Here is a 23,463-nt window from a genome sequence, read left to right on the forward strand (position 1 = left end):
TGTCAGTTTGCTAGGGAAATATTTGGGGCCAGTCACTCCCACAATTGCTTAGTTCCCTCCTATTTTAGAGACTACCACTATCCTTCCACAACTTGAAGCTATCATCGACCGCTGGGTAGTTCACAAGGGAAAATACCATCCCAAGAATGAGATTTTGGTAAAATGGGTACGTGCACCAGTGGAAGATGCCACTTGGGAGAACAAAAGGTGATTTAATCAAACATATCCTACTTTTATCCTTGAGGATAAAGATTGTTAAGCGAGGGGGGGGGGACAAGGTTCCAGAGACAGAGACTCATGGACGTGGATAATGCCTTATCATCAAGATGTTTAGTTGTCAAGTCTGTTTTAATTAAGTTGTTATGTGGATCATACTTTGTTATCAAGTTGTTATAGAATAAGTCAAGTCAAGTCAAGTATGTTTTAATTAAGTTGTTAGCAGATAAGGATTCTATTTATGAGTTGCTAGTTACTCTCATAATCTTTATAATCTTTAGTAGTATTGTTATTCATTCATGTATATAAAGCCTGGTGGTCTTCAATAAAGAGAGAGAAGAAATTATCCTAAAACAACTGTTCTTTTTTTTCCTCGCTCTTAATCTACTTCTTTCGAAATTCTACACATCAAGAAAATCACTAGAAAATAGGAGAGTATAGGGAAAGTGGTCGGTTAGCTATATTTCAACCATCAGAATGATCAATCTTAGTGTTAATGAGTTCATCTTGAAAAGAGAGATTCAATGGAGGTCATAGTTTTGAATCCCGGCTCGGTGGGTCGAGCCGGGGTTGGAGCTGGACCGGGTTGAAGAAAAAATAGGGGAAGGAAAAACTCGGCGACTCGGTCAAAAACCCGGTTGCGACCCGTTGACTTTTGTTTTTTGTTTTTTACTAAAACGACGTCGTTTTGATTTAAAAAAAAGAATTGACCCGGGCCTTGGACCAGGCCGACCACCGGGCCGGGTCTGAAAACTATGATGGAGATGATGTTTCTCTTTGAACATGTGTAAAATGTAAATAGGACCATAAAATTTTATTCAATTTGGTTTTTTAGAGTGATTATAGGCTTTCTTGGGATTTCAAATGGGTTTATTGAAGATTCTAGAATGAATTTTTTAAGTGTTTTCAAGTGAAAACAAGTTAAAAATTAAAGCTTGGGCACAAAAACTCATACTTCGACTTTCTAGCCATCAAAGGTTGTTGGAAAGTCAAATAGAAGACGACATGTCTTCAGTTATTTTAAAAAGAACTTGGACGAACAACGTGTCATCTGCCTATTAAAAAAAATATTAACTAAGCATCAGGCCTTTTTTCTTAGGTCGTACCTGGGCTGGGAGGTCAGGCCTAGATGCACCTAGCCTTTTTCTTCAAGGTACCTTTATTTATTTATTTTTAAATTTTGAAAAAATTTCTCTTTCAATAAATTTATTAAAATAATATTTAAGTGATTGTCCAATTATGATATTGTTTTTATAAAAAACAATATGAATTGTTTATGGCATTATTGATTTTTTATGGATAATTATGTGTTAGCCTAATATGTATTTTTTTTAAATAATTTTCTTATTATTATTGGATGGGAATAAAATATTTTTTTATATGTTGATTTTTATATAATTTTATTAGATTTATGTTGATTTTTATATAATTTTATCATATTTATTGTTCTCAATGTTTCTTTTTTTTCAAGTAGGGGTGTAAAAATGGTAGATTCGTGTTTTTTTAATTAAAACTTGATTTCACAATTATAATAAGTTTTTATTTAAAAATAATACTTATAAATAAACATGTTTTTTTCAAAATAAAAAAGAAATACATGAATAAAAAATTAGTTTTTTGATTAAAAATATATATTTTTTTTTTAGTTCAAATCAGTATAGTTTTTTCTTATTGATGTTATTTGTAATTTGATGAACTGCTAATAAAAAAAACTTTTATTGTCATAAAAAAACAAAATTATATGAATCTTTTATGAAAAAATAAATTTTTGTATTATAATTTTATTCATCTTCTTTCTTACAAATGTCTATTTTTATTATTTTATAATTAAATAAAAAATATATTTCAAATGGCAAAGTTATTAAACCCGATCAAGTCACAAGTCAAGTGAATTAATTCAGGTCAATCTAAAATATCATCTTTCTAATATTTAAAAAACATTAAAATTATATTATTTTAAAAAAAATTAAATCAAATCAACTCAATTTAATTTAAAAACCGATTGAAACTAATTATAGGATCAACAAGGCACTAAAGGCCTGTTTGAGATTGTAGTAGTGGTGGCGGTTCAAAGTACTTTTTGCTTAGAAATATATCAAAATAAAATTATTTTTATTTTTAAAAAATTATTTTTAATATTAGTATATTAAAAAAATCTAAAAACATAAAATTATTATTTAAAACAAATAAAAAAATTAAAATTTTTAAAAACACAGCTTCAATTGCGTCATACCACAAATGCTAGATCAATTGCGTCATACCACAAATGCTAGATGGTAAAGGTTTTTAATAATGCTAGCAAAAGAGCCTCCCGCTACAGGATGCCTTACTACTAAAGTATTAGCAAGAACCAACGAAGGAGCTAAAACGGGATCCAAAAGGGGAAAAAAAACAGAGAAAAAAATGCCCTGTCTGGGAGAAAACCGAAGGTTACATGATGAAAATGAAATATCAAGAACAGTAACAAGTTGTCAATAAATGAATGCTAACTTTTCTTCCATCTTACATTTTCTGTAAATAAGCCTTGTATGTTACATTTCAAAATTTTTGTGGAGTTGCCAAGACCACAGCCTTTTTCTTCTACATTTTCAACTAAAAAGAGCTAGGCTTTAGGCAAACAAAATAAAATAAAATTGCACACGCTTATGCATCTCTTCCAAGCAACCCCGCTGGGTTTCTGCCCTTCAGCAATACCCTTGTATCTGTGCTCACCCTAGTATACAATGAAGGGTCCGAGATCATTTGCATTCTCCACCTTTCAAAACTCTCTTCCAAGCAACCCCGCTGGGTTGCTTTTTCTGATCGAATTAGTGATTCTGTACCACGAGGAAAAATCTGCCCTTCAGCAACACCCTTGTATCTGTGCTCATCCTAGTACACAATGAAGGGTCCGAGATCATTTGCATTCTCCACCTTTTCAAAACTCAGGCAGTTAAAGAACACACATCACCACCGTCTCGAAACTGAGGCAGTTGAGAATCAAATAGCCAACCCAAGGCCCAGAGGCTATACCTCTCCTCTGTGGTCCTATGGAGGGTCCATCACATTAGACGCTGAGGATGGTCAACCATGTCCAACTGCACAAATCATCAATATGGAATAACGTATGGCAGTGCATAAACATCAGTCGCTCCAATCTGCAGAGCTTCTGACCACACCTCTCGTTTCTCATCGACCACTGAAACCTCAACCTGGGGCTTCTTTGTTTGGGAACAAGTACTCTGAAATAGCCATTCTTGGTCCTCAAAATCAGACCAGTCTTCCATTTTGGGTACTTTAAGCACATCAGGCAGATACTTGGAATCAGGATGGGGTTGTTTCCTAGACACTTCAGCTATTTCATCAGTTTGAGCAGTAGAATGTGATGGATTTGTTAAAGACTTCATTAAAGAGATAGATAGAGGATGAGTTGTTGAGGAGATGGACGGAGCTCGAGCTTCTATCAAACCATTTATCTTGTGTCCTTTATTATCCACCTTATCCATATTGGCAGCCTCCTGCTTATCTCGTATAGCTGCAGTGGGATTTTCGCAAGTTCCCAACATCCTTCCATTCTCAGCAGATTGAGGCAAGGAAATAGGTCTTGGCAACTTATCGGGCTTAACATCATTAGCTGCCATGGAAAACGAAAAGGAAGCAGATGCGTTAGCTTATACAAAGCATGTGGAGTTTGGACTTGCCACACAATTTGTTAATATCTGGGATAACATTTCTGGTCAATCAATACCAAAACTAAAAAAATCTACACCTTGAAGAATACGATAAACCCACTAAAATCCATTAAAGACATTTTTTGACAAGGTTTCAGTAATAGTTATTTGAATTTGACTCACCATGCAAAAATCCATTTGTGTCCAAGTCCTTTCGTTTCTTGATATTTACTTCATCAACAGCACCATTAAAGCTCTCCTTGGAAAGATGGGAGGCTTTTACAGTATGGTTACCTACAATGTTAGACATATTGCTTTCCTTCAATTTATCCGGCTCTTTTTTCTTACGTTCCCTTTTCTCCTTCTCTTTCTCTTCCTTTTTCTTCTCCTTATCCCTGACTTTATCCTTCTCTTTGCCTTTTTTCTCTTTATCCTTGTATTGATCCTCGTTTTTATCATTCGTTTCCTTTTGTTTGGTCTTATCTTTCCCTTTCATCTTCTTCTCAATGTCTTTCTCCAATGGTCTAAGCATTCCATCAATCCTAGCCTGAAATGTTGCAGAAAGGCTTTGAGCACTACCAGTAAATCTTGCCTCATCCTTGATTCCTTGCCCATCCAACTTTCTATCATCATCTGTCTTGTTCTTTTCTTTTCCTTCAACCCAACTGCATGGGGTTTTTGCCACCAGTCTGACCATTCCCTTGTCCTTTTTTGCATCTGTACCAGGGAACTTCTCAAAGAACTGGTTTTGGTCTTCATCTCTGGCTCTCTTGCCCAGCTGCTGTACAAATTTAGAATCCTTAGGGTAGTGAGACAAATTACTGTTGTTCTGAATTAGTTTCTGTCCATTGTACCTGAAAATTGCCCAGAAAATTTCTTCTCACCAGAGATACTATACTTATCTACATCCCTTTCCTTCCCCTTCTGAGTACATGTCTCTCCTCCATTACCCTCAGATTTCTCTTGAAGTCTCCTTCCATCCAAGGCTTTATCTCCAACGACATGCTTAGATTGCCCAGGAAATTTTCTTTCATCTGAGGTTTTATCTCCTCCATTATGAAGCTTAGTTTGTCCTGCAAGTCTCTTTTCATCCGAGGCGCTACTTTTGTCTTTATCCTTATCTCTATCCTTCTCCTTTTTCTCTCTATGCTTTTCCTTTCTGTCTTTCTTGTTCCTCTGCTTTCCATCACTCCTATCTTTCTCCCTCTTTTCTTTGTCTTCTCTTCTCTCCTTATCTTTCTTCTCCTTGTGCTTATTCACCCTGTCCTCCTGAAAATTATGGAAAGTGATAAGAAATCATTCAACTCAAGAGAATCAGAGATAGAATCTATTACATAGGCAATTCATGTAAGAATATTCAGCCCTTTTACTACCCAAAACTAGAGAACAAAATGCTCACAAGACAAACCAAGACTTTGATGTAGAGGCCTGCCCTAAGCATTATCCAAGAAACAGAGCAGAATGCAAGGTAGCCCATGTGTGCCTAAATTATGGCACGTACCAATTATCAGCCAACTTCCAAATGGTAAAAAGCATAAAAGAAAAGAGATCAGAAAGAAATGAGAAACTCCCATGAGCTAACCAGAGCCCTATGGACAGAAATACCAAAAATAATCCAGAAAACATTTCCTTCTGCCTAGACCTCTACACTGTTGCAGCGAGGAAGGAGAACTTTACGGATACAAGTTAAAAACTCTAACCATCCTATCCAACTCAAATAGAAACCTACTCTCCCAGGCAAAGATATTTCTGTCCTTTCCACTACACCCAGAAAGCAGTTTGAATATAGAGTTACAGCAGCGTCTTTCCATTTCTTTCCATATACTCAAAAGTCTGAAACCATCGGACAAAGTTATACCATTACAACCCCAAACATAGAAGCTCATGGAGAACATGAGTGATGTCATAGTAGTACAATGGACATGATCCCTGATATTTGAGCAAAGTACACTTATCTGCAATCTAGCCCCAATATTTGTAACCTTATGTTTCAAAACTGGTATTCTCAAAATACAAAAATCTCTATGCACCCCAGATATCAAAACTAAAATAGGAAGATCATAGAACTTGATGTGATAAAATGGCTGCCAGAACCAAATATGAGCAAGAAATATAAAAAGAAGCAATTTAAAATAGGAAAATAAGCTACTCCATTTATGGAGCAGAATAAAACTGTTAAGGAAATATAAAAAGGACTTGCAGCATCTATCCCCTGGGAAAATCTACAAGAAAAACAAGCTGAATTCAGCCCATTCATACATCAAAATAATTTCCCTAGCATAAACAAATCTGAGAAGCTACGTTGCTGCAAGCCTGCAAGAGACAGATCTCCACATGTGATCTTTCAACTCAGCAACAGTGACTTGTGATAAATATAAATAGAAGCTGCTTAATTTGGAGTTCCTGATGCACTCAGCAGCCTGTTCATCTCCTAAACATAAGTGATGGAATGCCAAAAAAAATATAAAACAGCAAATGCATAGTTGTTTTCCTTTCAAATTTGCAAGCCTATCTCTTTTGTTAAGCCTTACACTTGGAGTAATTTTATGGTGCTCAGGGAGTAAATAGTGGCATCTTATTAGTAACTCTTCTGGACCCACTTTCAAAGAGGACACAAAGAGGAGAGAGAAAGCCTAGGTGGAGATATGCTTATTTTCTATCTCCTCCGTATGTCTATCTCTTTCTTTAAAGTTGGCCTAGACGAGATGCCACCAGCTACTCCTTGAACACCATAAAATTTTCCTTACACTTGTCAGTAAAAGAGGACAGAAAAATTGACACAAATTCACTTGTAGTCCAACAAACTTCATCTCTCCTAATTTCAAGTAGAAATATAGATAAACACAATTAATTCAACCCTTTCACATGGAATTCATTAAAACAGGAATTTAAAAACCAATTATTTACTCATGAACTCAAACACCAAGCACAGAATAGTTAACAACCATCCCTTGAATCCTTTATTTAAGGCAGTTACTTCATTGCACTTTCCAGGGTTAACAGATGCAAACAAAAAAGCAGACACTAATGAAACATTATAATTGGAGCCAACACCAGAAAGTGTGTTCTTATCTCATATTTATTACATGTTTCAGCTTGTAAGAATTATCATTAACCGGTTCCCATTCATATAAGATTCAGAGAAACAGGACTTTTACCAAGGATTTACCCACAAACTTGAAGACCAATAGCAAAATAGTGTGAGCACTATCTGAACTCTCTATTTAAGACACAGTTAAGCACTGCCCATCTGCACACACCTAGGAATGAACAAACACATCCAATAACTGAAGGTTAGCATAAATTTTCTAGAGGAACTGATCGCAGTTCCTCTTATTATTCATTTCTTATTCTGTGCATCCTGAAAAAGGACAATCTATTCTCAATAACTAGACCATAAATGAGCAGAAACTTTGTAAAGCCTGCCTAAACTAGAGTATGAGACTACATAATACCACTCTAGTTAATGCAGGTTTCCCAAACCATGTCAACAAGATTTCTTAGTACATACATCTTCTCATCATGAAAATCATAATAGCATTTGCTTCATTATAATTTAAGAACCAGGTGTACTGTATTTCTCTAACTGCACAGCATTCCTTTGCTGGAAGTTTAATAATCTATAAAACAAATACCTTAGAAGTTAAAAAGCAAATTTCTATAAACAAGTGTAGGAAAGATGTTAGAAGAAGTACAAACCCTATGCTCTCAGAAAAATTGACCCTGAAAATGAATTTTAGGGAATTCTAGATATTAAAGTCATGAACTTTTCAATCCAGGGTTCATGCAGCCAACACCTTAATGAGGCAGGAACATCAATGTTCCATTGAAGCTTCAATCCCCTGATCGGCAGAATGACTATGAAAATGAATTTTAAGGAATCATAGAAGTGAAACTTCGGAACTTTCCAATCATGTCTTTAATTATTATTCAGGATGCAGCCAACATCTTCATGAGACCAGAACATCAATTTTCCATAATACTTAAGAGAAAAAAAAGGAAAATTCAAGTGTGCTAAATGGCACCAATCCTACAGTTTTCAATTAAGGCTGCTTTTATTTGCAATGCAAAGGCATGTGATATTTACAATGCAGTAACCTTCCACATAACAAACAGTATGGTTTTCAATTGAGGAGTTGGGAATGCTAGTATGACAGCTGTCACATACTTGAATATTTAAATATTTGTATCCCAAGTTTCTCATCATATAGGGAATCATATCCACATCCATTTTTGGGAAGACTACTGATTAAGGGATACTCCTTTCACTGTGTCTACATTAGCTTTGGGTACTTCAACCTGTCCTTGCTGTACTCCATTGCTGGGAACTATGGAAGATGCAGGAACCTATAGGACCTAATATCTAAGTTATCCTAGCCTTTCTTATTCTCTGCATAAAAAAAGCTTCAGAATCACATTTCCAGGTGTAAATTACAGAATGCCCTACGTCTCGCCCATTGTTTTCCACAAAAGGGTCCTGTTCTCACGATATCATCCTAGTTTTTCATTAGATGTTAAATTCAACTAAAATATTACAAGACATGACAACTTATGATGCATTCCTTTTCATGCCATTTGGTATTCCACATCCTGGAACTGTTTATCCATTTAAACCTAAGAGGAAAAGGTAATGTGAATTACTGACTGCAACATGCATACTGCAAATCTAGTCTCATCAACAAACATGACCACAAAGGATTTTACAAGCAGCTAGCTTTGGGAAATTGAGCCAACTATTTAACAGGACACAAAAAATGGTCAACCCAATAAATAAATGAACTGCGTATAGTTCTCATTCATTCAAATTAATGGAACAAAAAAAAAAGGTAGAAAAATAGAAAAGGCTTTCAATTAATTAAGGCTCTTCAAGGTAGGGGTGAGCAAAAAAACTAAATAACTGATTAAACCGAGAAAACCAAAAAAAAAAATTAACCGAAAAAATAACTGATTAGAAAATCACAAAACATTTCTAGTTTGGTTCGGTTTTCAAAGTTTGAAACCGATTGAACCGAACCAATCCAACCCGACTCAACTAGGCTAGCACTTGAAAAAAAAAAAGTATAAATAGGATATTTTCTTCTAACCCTAAACTTAAATCAGCATTCGCAGTCGCCCCCTCCCCCTGCTCTCTTTGTCTCTCATCTCTCAAATTTGTCTTCTTCTCCTCCACGCTCCACAACCATTAAATTCTATGATCCTTTGTCCTCCCAATCAAAGGCACACCTGAAATTAGATTGTTCTAGAAAGGAAAGACCCAAACGAGGAACTGAATAAAAAGAAAAGGTATCCAAGCCGATTATAAGGCTAGCATAAGAGTTTCCAGAAAGAGAAATGTTGAGAGGGAACTTAATTAGCTGAAACAAGAAGAGAAGTGACTTCTATCATGTAAAGAAGATAAAGATTGATGGTAAGGATCCATGTAGACTTTTTGCAATTGGTTTCCTCTGGTTCAAATAATAATGATTTGTTGGTTTTACATTTCAATAACTTCTGATTTCCCCCTTTTTTTTTTGTAGTCAAATTACTTCTTTTCTTTCCTTTCCTTTTGTTTTGTGTATCTTTTTGCCAGCTTTAATTTCTGGGCAAGGATCTAACAAGAAGAAAATTGGAGTTGATTTTCTAGAAAATGGAAGCAAGTACAAAAATAAAAGCCCTGAAAAATGTGTTCAATAAAAAGCCTAGAAAAAACTCAACCGGAATAATTTCGGTTTGAACCGGTTTGGAAGGGGAAAAAACCGAACCGAAATTAATCGGTTTGAACCGGTTTTCGATTCGGTTTGGTTCAAAAACTTGAAAAAAAATAATTTTGGTTTGGTTGTTTATTTTGGTCCAAAACCGGACCGGACCGAAAATGCTCAGCCCTGCTTCAAGGTTAGCATATCTTGTCTATTTTCCAAATCATGGCAGTTGAACATCTGATGGAAAATGAATAAATTATAAGTTTCGAGCTTTTGACAACAAAACTTTCCTTTACTACACTATATGGAAGAGCTTTTTTCAACTTTGGAACTCATTTTTATAGTCTTTCCAACGATAATGAGCAAATCTGGGCTAATAATACAAAGACAAAATTCTCATAAAAGATCACAAAAATCCGGGGTCAGATTCATACATGAAAAATATGAACACTTCTTCCTAATTTCTTATGTAAGAAGTTTCTGCAGATGCCATATTCAAGGTGCTTAATACTCAAATAACATAACTAACAACCATTTAGATTAATAAATTACAAATAAACCATGAGCCAATAAATCAATCTGGTCTACACATAACGATAACTATCTAAAAAAATACAGAGAGAGCTTAAAATAACAAAGAAAACCATGAATCAAACATTTTATCAGAAGCATGAAAGCAAAACTATCTATATCAGATAAATGTCACTTTGTCATTTCATCAACCATGACTTTTTAGCATCCAAAGAAACAATAAACTCCTTGTTCACATGCGATTAATCTTATCTTTGTTTAAAGAAAGCCTATGAAAATGAATGTGCTTCATTTGGAAAGGAATACTGTTTCTGAATCCTCAGTTAAAACTATTAAGTGATAAGTCTACGAGTAATTAAAGTTAAGACATGACAGCAAAGACTTATAGAAAGTATTTAATACCAATGGAACACCAAATTGGTTGTAATGTGGATTGTTTGACTAAATGAAAATAAGAATTGAATTACTTTTGATGGCTCTAATAAAAATCGTGCCAAATATGCAATGCAATTCAGTAAAAGGAAAGTGTGTTAACCTTTTTTAGTAGGTCAACATCATCACTCCTGATCTTCTTTTCATATCCTGGTGGTGGAAATGGAAAGCAACGCGACATTGAACAGAATCCCAAAACACAAAACAACAACGCCTTTCAAGGAAGAAAATGATTGAATTACTTTCCAGTAGCACTGTTCTGTAAAGGAAATGGACCGGTAACCATGCTCCTGTCCATGCAACATGTCCCCACATTCATTTCCAGCTTCAGCACTTCTCCGTGAACTTATATATCACATCCAATAGCCACAGGTTCCAAACCCACCAATCCCTTTCACCGTAATGCACACTCCGGTGAGACAGAATTCACTGGAAATTAATTTCAATACAGTACTTTATCATTCAAAAAATGTTAACTTCAATAATAAAACTCAAAACTAATCCACTCGATCGAATCTGCTATTATAGTACACTATACTGCAATAGTCCAACAAAAACTTGTTGCAATAACTTTGAGAAGTTTTCCTTCTTGATAAAGAACTTTACTCAAATTATGTCAAACCAAAAGGTTCCTTGAGAAATAAAAATTGTCCACTACAATCTGATCTTTTGTGTTGCTTTCTGTTCCAACAAAGAACCATCACCTCCTTTCCCTTAAAGCCAAACCGTAACACACAAATCATTCCCAAGTTCAAGATCAAGCACAAAACAGCTAAACCCAGGAACCTTTACCTTCCAATACAGCAGAAGAAACAATTCTTGTTCACTGCTAAACAATCCTAAACGTGCAATCTTCATCCATGCCCAAAATCAAGCAATGCTCAACAATACCACTATATGCAATCTCAATTTGCGACAAGAACAAACTGTCCAATCCACAACTCCAATCACTTGAAAGAGAGCTCATTTCCTGCTGTGTTCTTGAATCAAAACCCTAATTAGTCCAAAATAAAGAAACTCAATAAGTTCCCAATCATGATCCAGTAAAACCCTAAACAAACACACCAAAATACAAACTTCCCAATAAGCACACATAGAATCCAATTCTCAACCACCCGCCCCCCCCCCCCCCCCCCCCCGGCTCCAAAAGAAAAAAAAAAAAAAAACCCTTAAATTCAGCTCCAAGGAACCCATCGAAAAGAAAAAAGAAAAGAAACTTGTCGAATATATAAAGAGTAAAGAGAATATAAGAGAAACCCTTTTCTTTTTAGTATCCAAGTGTAAATGGGTATCAATCAAAAGCCAAAAAGAAAGCCTGATTCGAAGAGTAAACTTGAAAAACAAAAAATCTTCACAATTTAGACCAGACCAAGAAAACAAAAGTTGTGTCAAAATCAATCCATCAATCGGATTACCTTGTTCGCTACAACAAACAAAGCATTATTATTGTAGAGGAACATGATCTTTCCCTTTCATTCTAGAATTTCTTGAACTGAAAACCATAACAAGATTTGATTTTTTTTCTCCTTTTCTCTTGTGTGTCTGTCTTGGTTTTTTCTCTGTTTTTGCTACTGTTCTCTTGTTTGTTAATAGAGAGGAAGGGGGTTTCTTTTATACATCCACTGAAGAGAAATGAGGAGTGACTTGGTCCTGCTATAAATTTGAGACTCACTCACTTGTGTGTTTGAGAGACGGAGAGGGGAACTTTGGAGAATACTTTTTTTTAGCTTTTTATTTTACTTCGAATCTGATTTTTAAAAATATTTTTTAATTTAAAAATATATTAAAATAATTTTTTATATTATAAAATCAAAATTATTGTAAAATATTAAAAAAAAATATCAATTTAATATTTTTTTAATTTAAATATAATTTTAAAATACAAAACCAAACAACTATTAATTGTCTCCTAATTTATAGACCAGCATTGATTTTTTTTTAAATTAACTAAAATTATTCAAGTATTAAAAAATTATTTAGTATTTTTATTAAACTCAAGCTATTAGGCCAACTTAAAACATTATGATATGAATACTTGTTTAATATTTATTTAAAATTAAATTATATGAGAGTTACTCTATATGATACAGTCAATTTGATCAGCCCAAAAAAATCTCTACTATCTGGTAAAAAAAATTTCAGGATAAAATTGAGGGAAAAAAAATTAAATTAACATAAAAAACCTTTAGGCCCAACTTCTTGCCTATCTCAAGTTTCAAATTAAACTATATGTGAGTTCTCCCTAATGTAACCTAGTCAACTTGAATAATTCAAAGACAACATGGTAGACATATAAAAAAGATCTAAGAATAAAATTAAGAAATAAAAAGATAAAATTGATATAAAAAAACCTATCAACCCATCTCCTTATTTAGCTCGATTTTAAAATTAAATCATGTAGGAGTTGCTCTGATATAATCCAATCTACATGGCTTGTATAAAGCCAACCCGGATGATTGTTAAAAAAATCCAAAGATGAAATTAAAAATAATTAAATTAAAATAAAAAAGGAAAATGGAAAAAAAAATAAAGGGCTTGGTTGAAAAAAAAAAAAGAATAACAGTGAAGCTCAATAATGATTCCCAAAGTTTTGTTATACTTTCTAGATATATAATTTCGCGTATTTAACCTTAAAGGGTTGCTCTAATGATAAGAAGGTTTACTTCTTTTTTTTGTTTTCTTGGTTCAATATTGGGATAAATTTCTAGAAGAATTATTAGATTTTTATAAATATACTAGATCAAGTGCGCTTTTTAAGATCATTGCCTCGCAATATGTTGTGATTGGATCAAATTTTCTTTAATGTAAAAAAATATTTAGATATTATTAATGTATTTTGTACTAGAAAAAAAATTTATTAAAAGTTTTTTAATTATGAATTCAAAATATAATATATATTAAACGTTAATTTTTTAAAATATTAAGATAATGACATATTTAATAACATTTTTTTAAAAAAATATTGAGACATATTTGATCAACGAGAGTTAACCTGCTAAATCCACAACTCAGATTATGAGGCTGTGATAACTCTATAAAAAACAAATCAAAATAAATAATGCAACCTAGAGAGTAAGAGCTTTATAATCCATAATCATTAAACACAACCCAAGAAAGCTAAAATCAAGTTGAAAAAAACTCGACCTAATGATTACATGAACTAAAGAGTAAAAGAGCCATAGTTATTGGATAAAAACCTCAACTTGTTGATTATAACAAACTAAGAACCGAAGGGATAAGAGTCAACATCACAAAGAAGAAATGTTTGATAAGTTCTATAAAGAACCAAGAGTAAGAGCAATCTCTCACAAACAAATTTATTTTTGAATAATAAATGAGTTATGACAACTTACATACCAAATATATATATATATATATATATATATATATATATATATATATATATATATAATTCAACAAAATAAACCTTACTAGAAAATTATACTGAAATTAAAATCTAAATATAAACTAGTTTAAGAGTACTTTAAAATAAAATAACAAAACCCAACTCTTAATAAATAAAGCTTAATTTGCATGGTAACTTTTAGACCTTATTACAAGGCTTTTATAATATTTGATTACTACATGATTGTAACCCTACAGGAAACAATGCATTTTAAAACTTATGAAAAAACTTTAATTTGATCTAACGATCAAATTGAAAATTATGATCATTAATAAAAAAATTTGTAGCTAAGCTCTAAATACATATTAAATAAACTTTTTTCTTGCTTGGTTCACATTTATCAAGGTTTGATCCTTCTTTGAACTCAACTTCATGCTTGATGTTACTTTAGAAGGAGTTCTTGAAACTTGCTTGACTCAAATGTCATGAATTAACCCATTGAATGTCTTTTTTTATCCTTTTGGTTGTTGTCCTTGTAACTAGTCCAATTGACACACACAATAGATTATGTGATTTTACTTGTTGATATTCTCTAAAGAATTCGACTTCAAATCACAATCTACATTAAATATAGAAAGATCAAACATAATTATTATAACAGTAATATTATACTCACTTGGAAGTCTAACTTATATGCATTGTCATTAATTAATTAAGGACTTGGAATGAATCATTCCCTCTTGACTTGGGAACATATAGGTCTTTAAAAAAAAACATTCCTTGGTTAGCTTAGGGTTAACTCTATTTTTTTTAAAAAAAGACTTATTTCATACATAAAACATCCAGCTCAATGAATTTTGTTTTTGTCTTTTAAAATTAAAAATATTTACTATTATACTCTAAACACCTCTTAATATGTAGCCAATAAATACAAGCAAGTCGAATTAAGATATGATGGCTCAACCTCAACTTAGTTTTAGGAATGTTTAGACTCAATTCATCTTATTCATGATTAATAAGTTCAACACATGAAAGTAAAATAGTCTTTTTTTTTTAGTTTAATGTGGGTGTCCGGGTCAGTTTACGCGCACCTCGACTAATCCCACGAGCCCTGAAATTAACGACCATGTAAGCCTCCAGTGGCCATCATATAAGCAAACCACAGGGCTCGAACCTGAGACCACAGAGGGAGCAAACATTTTGGTCCCAAGCTTTTACCACTAGACCACCATCTAGATGGTTGAAATTAAAATAGTCTTAGTTAATAAAGGCATGTCTCAAATGAACTTTGTTCAAAGAGAGATAAAAACCTGCAAACTGTATTCATGTGTTAATAAAATATGTTTATTTTATCAACAGAAGAAGAAATTTCACAATGAATTGCTCGACTTTAAACTTAAAATACAGGAACCCATTGCAGATATGATAGTAGCACCTTCCAGCTCCAAAGAAAATGTCACCAAAATATAGCAGCTTCAATTTTCCACGACAAGTTTTGAATCTGTTTATACAGAAAAGCGCCTGTATGTGCTCATAATATGCATCCCACATGCCAAGAAACCAGATACAAGGCAAGGCCAACAAGCTTCAATTATATGTTTGGTAGCAGGCCATCACTAATATTATTAGGGGAAACAAGACTTTCTATATAAGCAGTCGATTCAAACCAATCTCCTTCATGGTAGATGATGAATGGTCTTGCTGTGTCTTCGTCTGGGTTGTAGAAGACTACTTCCCTTCCATCTAAATCATAAACAACGTTACCATTCTTTGTCACCCATAATAATCGAAACCAGTACTTGCCTCCAGGAATTGATTCGCCATTAAACCTCAAGAATCTAGTCCACGAAGCCTCGCTGCTGTATTCCTTCATTATCCATGCCTCACAGATGAGACCATAATGAGAATATAGACAAAGCCAGTCTCCTAAAACTTTCAATTCCAAGTCCCAACTACTGTCATCTTCAGTTAGACCTCGAAGTGGCACCATCTCTAGGAATTTCTCCTCTGACAAATCAAATGAAACCATTACACACTTTTTACTTCCACCATTTTCTTGTCTGACAAGCCAGTGCAAAGCCCCATTCGCTAAAGTGCCCGGGCCCTCCAAGAGAACACTACAACGAAGGTCTTCAATTGTTCTCCATATATTGCTTTTTAAGGTGAACACCTCCACTTTAGTTTCACTATTGGAGCCATCAGTACTGTTGGTGGAAGTAGATATGGAAACTCTTACTATTTTGTAATCATCAAGCTTGACATCATAACCAAATCCATAAAACGCATCATCTTCTGAGGAACCCGGAATAGCCAATTCCCTGGACTCTCTAGTAGATGGATTCCATATATAGATCAGCGGGTTATCGTGAATAAGTCCACACACCAAGCCATTACAAGATCCCAAGATCTCAATATAAGAATATTCAGGATAGCTGACAGGAAATTTGAGCTGAGTTGTTAAAAGATTATCATCGGCATCAAAATAGGCTTCAGGATCGATGGATAGGTGAGGATCGGTGGAGAGAAAGATTTTGTAATGGTTTGCATTGGTGTCTTCCTTGGTACGTTTGAGGTGGTTTTTGACAAACTCGGGATGGGATATTAGAGAACGCCATGTCTTGGATACACACTTGAAACGAACCAGACACTTGACAGGAAGCCTTGAAAGAATTTCTGAAATGATTTCTGATGGAAGTTTAGGGATCTTTTTCGGCATGGCTGCTTCAGCTTGGTTTGTTCAGTTGTGCATGCAATAGCTACATATAAATAATGAATGACAAGAACCTTTCATGCCTGTGGCGTTCCTTGTAAGCTGTCATTGCTTGTTCTGCTGCTTTTCTAGAAATGGATCGCTAGGAACTGGTTCATTGGTCACTAGAGTTGGGCAATAAAAACATGTTTGGTAACGCGGCGCAAACCGTGTTCTTAAAAAAAATTAATTTTTTTTTGTTAAAATTTAATATAATTTGTACGTTTTGGATCGTTTTGATGTGTTGATATCAAAAATGATTTTTAAAAAATAAAAAAACATCATTGACATGCATTTCAGCACAAAAAGTTATTTGAAAAGCAACCACTACTACACTGTCAAGCATCCTCTAAATACCTAGTCAACTTTGGTGGCTATGATAAGATACATATAAATATTAAATGAGAAGAACCTTTCATGTCTGTGGCGTTCCTTCTAAGCTGCCATTGCTTGTTCTGCTGCTTTTCTAGAAATCGATCTATAGGAACTGGTTAATTGGTCACTACATTTAGAGTGTGTTTGGTATTGCGGTAGCTGTTATGGTTGTGGTTTGAAAAAAATTGTTTTAAAAAAAGTACTTTTAGTTGTGGTTGGTTTGAAAAAATAGGTGTTTGGTTAAAACTGTGGTTGAAATTGAGGTTGAATAAAAAGTAGTTTAATGTGTTCGGTTAAGAATGATTTTGAAATTAAGGTTATAAAATAATTTTAAAAAATATATATTAATATTGATGGTTTTAAATTTAAATATTGTAGAATTAATTACTCCTATTACATCATGAAATAAATAATACTTTATATAAAATATTTTTTATTATTCCATTAAACTATTTATAATTCCATTACGTACAAAATTTATCCGATAAGAACTACAATTTTTATAATATTTTGAGCGTGTAATAAAATTAGATAAAATATTACCAGGTATAAAATTGATATTATAGTGCGAGTGAATTTAATTCACTATATACTAGTTTTTCAGGAAAAAAATATTATTCACATCATAGTGCGAATGAATTTAATTTACTCTAAAACTAATTTTTTTTTAAAATGTAAAAAAAAAAAAAAAGTGTGTGAACAGTGCAATTCACTCTTGAACAGTGTGTGCTACACTGTTCATGCTAATTAAATTTAGCGTGAACAGTGTCCACAAAGCAGCAAAATGCTGCTTCTTTCTTTCCTGCGTCTCGGACGCGAAAAAACGTGGGGCCCATACACAGTAAAATGTGTTTTTTTGGTTACCAAACGGGTTGCATCTGCGTTTTAAACAAAACGCAGACGCAACCTCGTTACCAAACAGGTTCTTAGCCTAAAACTACCTAACGAAATTTGGTGGCTATGATAATAGTATATGTTAGGGGAAATATGTTATGTGTTTCAAAAACATAGTTAATTGGTATATTTGAAGTAATTAAAAGTGAGAGATTTAAAATTTTATTAAAATTTATTTTTCAACAAAAATACTTTAATATAAAATCTTAATATGATTAAAATAAATCATGGACAAATAAAAAACTAATTTCAAAAAGCTCTTAGTTGGTGTGTTTTGTGAAATCTAAAACTCTATGTTTCATATTGGAAAAAAAATACAAGATTAACTTAGGTCCCGTTTGTTTGCTGGAAAGTAGTTTTTTTTTGGAAAGTGAATTCCGGAAAAGTGAATTATTTTCCAATGATTGGTAGTGTAATGGAAAATAAGTTCGAAAATAATTTTCAGTGTTTGGTTATGTCATGGAAAATGAGCTGGAAAATAACTTATTAATGTTTTATTTTTCTCAAGTTTATTAAAATAATAAGAAACAAATCTTACAAATTAAAAAGTTGAATGAGAATGAGATTAAAAAAATATATAATTTCATAAATTATCTTAAATAAAATAAATAATAATCAAAATAATAGAGATCAGGTCTAAAAAATAAAAAAAATTAAAAGATAAAGAAATTAAAATAATAATAATTAACATTTCATAAATTATTTCAAATAAAATAAGTAACAATTAAAAGAATGAAGACCAAATTTGATACATAAAAAATTTTAATAAAAAAATAAGAAGGGAAAAGCAAATAACAATTATAAAAATGAGGACCAAAGTTAATATAAAAATTAAATTTTAAGAGATGAAATTGAAAAATAAATATTCAAAACAAAATATATATAGCAATCAAAAGTTTGAGGACCAAATTTGATATAATCAACAAATAATATGACATTTCTAAATTTTTCACACTTCCGAAAAGTGTTTTCTGCCCAAATTTTCCAGGAAAACACTTTCCTGAAAACCAAGCCAAATTTTCCTTTGACTGGAAAGTGTTTTCCGTTGACCAACTTTTCTAATGACAAACAAAAAATACAGGAAAGTTTGGAAAGTGGTTTCCCGGAAAATGAATTCCGGAAAACAAACATAGCCTTATATAGTGAAAAATTGAAAAGTTAAAAATGAGTTTGTAGAGCATCCAAGCTTTTAGAGAGGATAGGTCTTGGACAAAACAAGTTTAGCTTAAGCCGCACAGGACAACCACGAGCCTCAGGCTTGGGTTTACTTTTTGAATAGTTTATTTTCAAAGGAAAAACATTTGGTTTTCAAGAAAAAAAATTGTCAGTTTTTTTTTTATTTTTATAATGAATAATTAAAGCAAAATGATGAGAATTAATTCTGGTAATTACCAAATTAATTATGTATTATTTTTTGTTCCAAAAATTGGTATAAAAAGAGGTTTAAAGGGAGATGTTTTGCATACCTTACGGTAGCTCTTGTACCTTCTTCGCTATTGTTTTTCTAGCTTCTTTAGCTTTTGGTTTTGCATAGTGATTGCCCTTTTTTTTTCCTCTATCATAGAGCTTAGGTTTTATTCATTTGTAGAGAGATATCAAGTTCAATTATTCCTTTGGTTTGTAAAAGTTTGAAAGAAGTGTATCATTTAAAAGTTAAGTTATTGGAATCCTATAAAACTATTTGTAAAAAGATTGTTCGTACTAAGTGACATGAATTTAGCCTTAATGGCATAAAATTTTAGGCAACAATATCTACCTTTCTTCATCTAAATATCTTCAACAAGTAAAATACTTTATATATATACATTGGTTTTAGTTTAAGTATAATAATTGTCTTTGTATATATTAGAATGCATGCTAGCACAATGTTGATTCAATTACAACTTTGAATATTATACTATATGTTTAATATGCATACTATGATTTTTTTTAGCTTTATTACAAGTTTAAGTATTTATAATCTAATCTATAAATTTGCATGCAATTTAAAACTAAACAATAGCAATCTATAAAATCACTATTAATTTTAAGACTAAGATACTTTATTTGCTTGTGTTCTTTTCGTGCTTGTTTGTCAAATCTAAATATATTATCTAATTTTTTATATTATTTGATTTTATAATAATATTTTTTATTAAAAAAACTAAATCATAAATTTGATACTTGCTATAATCTTGCATGCTAAATTATTAGAAAAATATGTAGTTAATTTAGTAGTTAAAGTTATAATTTGTCTATTAAAATTCTCTACGAATTACATGTTTAAAGTCTAATTTTAATTATACATATTTAGCTATTATTTTAGAAAATTTTTCACGACTTTAACTCAAGAGTTAGTTACTATAATTAATATTGTTTTGACAAATACTACTTTGATATGGAAGTTTTCACCATCACCTTTTATGATGCTTGGTGAGAAATTTTTTTTAAAAAAAAATCAATGGATTGAAATTTAAGAGGTGAAAATAGAAGATGTTTAATTTATTAACCACTTTGAACTTGGTTAAGTTCTTGTCTAAAGAAACGTCAAAACTATCAGATAATGAATTTAAATCCCATTATCATGATAATTATAGATGCATGAAATCATAGTGATTTCATATCTAAAAACTATATATTGAATGGATTGGACAACACAGTATATGACATCTATAGTTCAATCACGATTGCAAAGGCATTATAAGAGACTTTGGACCGAAAGTACAATGCTTATGATATTGGTATGAAAAAATTCATAATCGATAAATTTATGGATTTCAATATGGTTAATTCAAGGATTATGATAAGCCATGTTTAAGAGTTTTAACTCATATTGCATGTTATTCATGTTAAAGGGATGGTTATAAGGGAATCATTCTAAATGGCTGTAATTATTGAAAAATTACACCATCTTGAAAAGACTTCAAGAACTAACACCATATGCGAAAAACTTTAAGAACTACCTTAAGAATAAGCATAAGAAATGAGAATTGAAGACCTTATTTTAAGGGTTATGATATGAGAGGATAATAAGTTGTCTAAAAGAAAAGCCAACTCTTCAAGTATGGCCCTCAAAGAAAAAGTTATTAAACAAGTGGTGAAGACCCACAATAGAAACTAAAAAAAAAAAAAACTTGTTGCGAAGGGGAATGGAAATGCCAAGAAATTAAATGGAAAATTCTTCATCTATAATAATAATAGAAATTAAACTAAGGATTGCAGAAATAGAGCTCAATAATGAAACTCTTAAAAAAAGAAAGGACTTCTTAAAACAATGTCATTGAGGTTGATAACCTCATAAATGATGTGTCAAAAATGAATTTGTCTACTATAATTTCTAAAGTCATTCTAATCAATAATCTCAGGTAGTAGTGGGTTGATACTAGTGTAACAAGATATGTATATACTAAGAAGAGGATGTTTTTCACTTATAAAAAAAAAGATGACAAACATTTATATATGGGAAATTCATTAACATTTAAGATATTAGGCAGCAAGGTCATACCGAAGATGACTTTCAAAAAGTTTTTCACCCTCAACAATATGCATCATATTGCTGACATTAAATAGAACTTAGTGTTTTACTCATTGTTGAGCAAGAATGGTTTTAAGATGATTTTTTAGAGTGATATATTTATACTCATTACAAGTGGGATGTTTATAGAAAAACGATATCTTTGTGATAGCCTCTTCAAAATGAATGTTATGACTATTATTATTATTATTATCACATTCGACATGAAAATTTGAACCTCTGAAAATTAAAGAAAAAATAAAAAATAGAGTTGCTATCTAGTTTTTAAGGAGACTAAGAATCCTAAAATATGCATTGATTCTAGAAATCTAAGTAATGGGTTAGTTATGTCTAAGGGAAGATAAAAACCACTTTTACCGTATCTTTTCTAATGAAAGGTTACCTATATTTATTCAAATGACTTTCAGAGATTATTCACAAGTTATTTATTGTTAGGGGTTGTTCATCAAGTTAGTTGTGCCTTGTGTAAAAAGTCTCGTAACTTGATGATTTTTTTTATTTTTTATTTACTTTTTTATGATTTATTTAATATCTTTTGACTCTTTTTACTATCATTATTATTTTATTATTTTTAGAAAACATAATTTGAACAGAACACTATATTTAACCATGTTAGTCTCTATTCTAAGAAGACTTGTGGACTTATTATTGACATTGATTTTTTTGTCAAAGCATTATGCTAAGCCTATGTTGATCCCAAAAACTAGAACACATATCGAGCTAACTATTAATCCAAACATGATGTTAACTTGATAAAAATTTGTCGACTCATTATTAAATCTATTTTAAGGTTAAAAAAACATCGCACTAGACTTACATCAGTCACTAAAAATCAGAAGACATATTAACCTAACTGTTAGAATACAAGTTTATATCAATTCAAACTCCTTTGTTTTATATTTAAATAAATAATACATAAAATATAAATAAAAGGGCAAACATGATATTAATATTTAAACACAAGCCATACAAGTGATACTTGTGATCTTAACATTCCGCGCATATTGAAATTCAAGCAAATTCACCAATTATGAAATTCTTATCTCATTACCTAGTTAAATGTTAAGAAAACATGATTGAGGCATAATACTAATGTGAATTAGTATGTATCACCAAATGATTCATTAGAGGTACCAATTGAGCATATTACAAGTACTTAAACTAAAAGGATCCAATAGAAATTTATTGGACTAATTTTGGATATTTGGGTTAACAAGTTGCAAATCTACAAGATGAGACCTTTATGTATTGTTTGGGTCCTATTTGTAGCTACAAGTGGAACTTTGATACAATTTTAATTAGGTTGGAAACTAGACATCTCAAGCTTTCCATCCATATATGATAAGCTTAGTAATTCATCAAGATGAGAGAGGATGACATGTTTAAAGTCAAGCTTTAAATATGCCAACAAACAATCCTTATTGTGCAAGAATTCCTTATGCAACAACAATCCTTCTTTAACAAGAAAATATTTTGGCAACTTTGGCAACATTAAAAGTCTTATTTTTTGCAATAAAAATTTATGGTAGTAAAAGAGTTCATATTGGATTAGTTTGATAGCTCATCAATTCTTATCTGATGTGGAAATAAAGTTAACAGGGAGTCCATTTTTTACAAGGAGACAACGAGACGATTTTTGGGCTTATTTTTTCTATTGCATAGTTTTACACTAACAATCATAATATTTGATCCAACCATTAAATCAGACTGAAATTTTACCAGATAATTTTAGAGGCTTTATTTTATATAGGGTTAAAATTTCATAGAGACCAGATATTAGGACAACCTTATGATAAGGTCTAAAAGATACTATTTGAGAGTTGTATTGGTTTTCTATTTGATTTAGATTCTTTTTTCTATTTTATTTAGAACTCTTTTAATCTCCATCCTTGTTTAGGATGTTTTTACCTATTATAAATAGAGTTATTTAGCTTATATTTAGTTTTTGTTACAAACTTAGATTCCAATAATATTGTTATTGTCGCCGTATATTATTATTTATGTGTGAAAGGATTGTCATGTTTTTGGTTTGGCTATGTTTGGAAATATTTTGTCTAACTACAAGGAGATGTGGATGT

At 31.8% G+C, this 23,463-nt stretch overlaps 3 protein-coding genes across 7 annotated transcripts; all 3 read right to left on the reverse strand.

The window, feature by feature from the left end:
• Window positions 1–2,691: 2,691 nt before the first annotated feature.
• LOC18107093 (uncharacterized) lies at window positions 2,692–4,710 on the reverse strand. The gene is made up of 2 exons (XM_052448595.1): window positions 4,050–4,710; window positions 2,692–3,829 (listed from the first exon to the last, which is right to left on the reverse strand). The coding sequence occupies exons 1-2, from the start codon at window positions 4,561–4,563 to the stop codon at window positions 3,306–3,308; spliced, it is 1,038 nt and encodes a 345-aa protein (XP_052304555.1). The 5' UTR covers window positions 4,564–4,710; the 3' UTR covers window positions 2,692–3,305.
• Window positions 4,503–12,197, reverse strand: LOC127903902 (uncharacterized). Of its 5 annotated transcripts, XM_024589191.2 has the most exons (5): window positions 11,923–12,193; window positions 11,300–11,501; window positions 10,611–10,936; window positions 5,266–5,349; window positions 4,503–5,135 (listed from the first exon to the last, which is right to left on the reverse strand). In XM_024589191.2, exons 3-5 carry the CDS (start codon window positions 10,686–10,688, stop codon window positions 4,701–4,703), a joined length of 597 nt encoding a protein of 198 aa, XP_024444959.2. In that variant the 5' UTR covers window positions 10,689–10,936; window positions 11,300–11,501; window positions 11,923–12,193; the 3' UTR covers window positions 4,503–4,700. The 5 variants fall into 5 exon arrangements, 4 of the variants coding, with proteins under 4 accessions (XP_024444959.2, XP_024444958.2, XP_024444961.2 ...); XM_024589190.2 differs by having other exon boundaries at window positions 10,611–11,501; XM_024589193.2 differs by lacking the exons at window positions 5,266–5,349; window positions 10,611–10,936 and having other exon boundaries at window positions 11,923–12,189.
• A 2,959-nt stretch (window positions 12,198–15,156) lies between these two features.
• Window positions 15,157–16,629, reverse strand: LOC18107094 (F-box/kelch-repeat protein At3g06240). Its single transcript, XM_006373023.3, has one exon. It carries the CDS (start codon window positions 16,567–16,569, stop codon window positions 15,445–15,447), a length of 1,125 nt encoding a protein of 374 aa, XP_006373085.2. The 5' UTR covers window positions 16,570–16,629; the 3' UTR covers window positions 15,157–15,444.
• Between the last annotated feature and the right edge of the window lie 6,834 nt (window positions 16,630–23,463).

Source organism: Populus trichocarpa, chromosome 17, assembly GCF_000002775.5.
Source record: "Populus trichocarpa isolate Nisqually-1 chromosome 17, P.trichocarpa_v4.1, whole genome shotgun sequence".
In the NCBI taxonomy this organism is placed as follows: Eukaryota; Viridiplantae; Streptophyta; class Magnoliopsida; order Malpighiales; family Salicaceae; genus Populus; species Populus trichocarpa.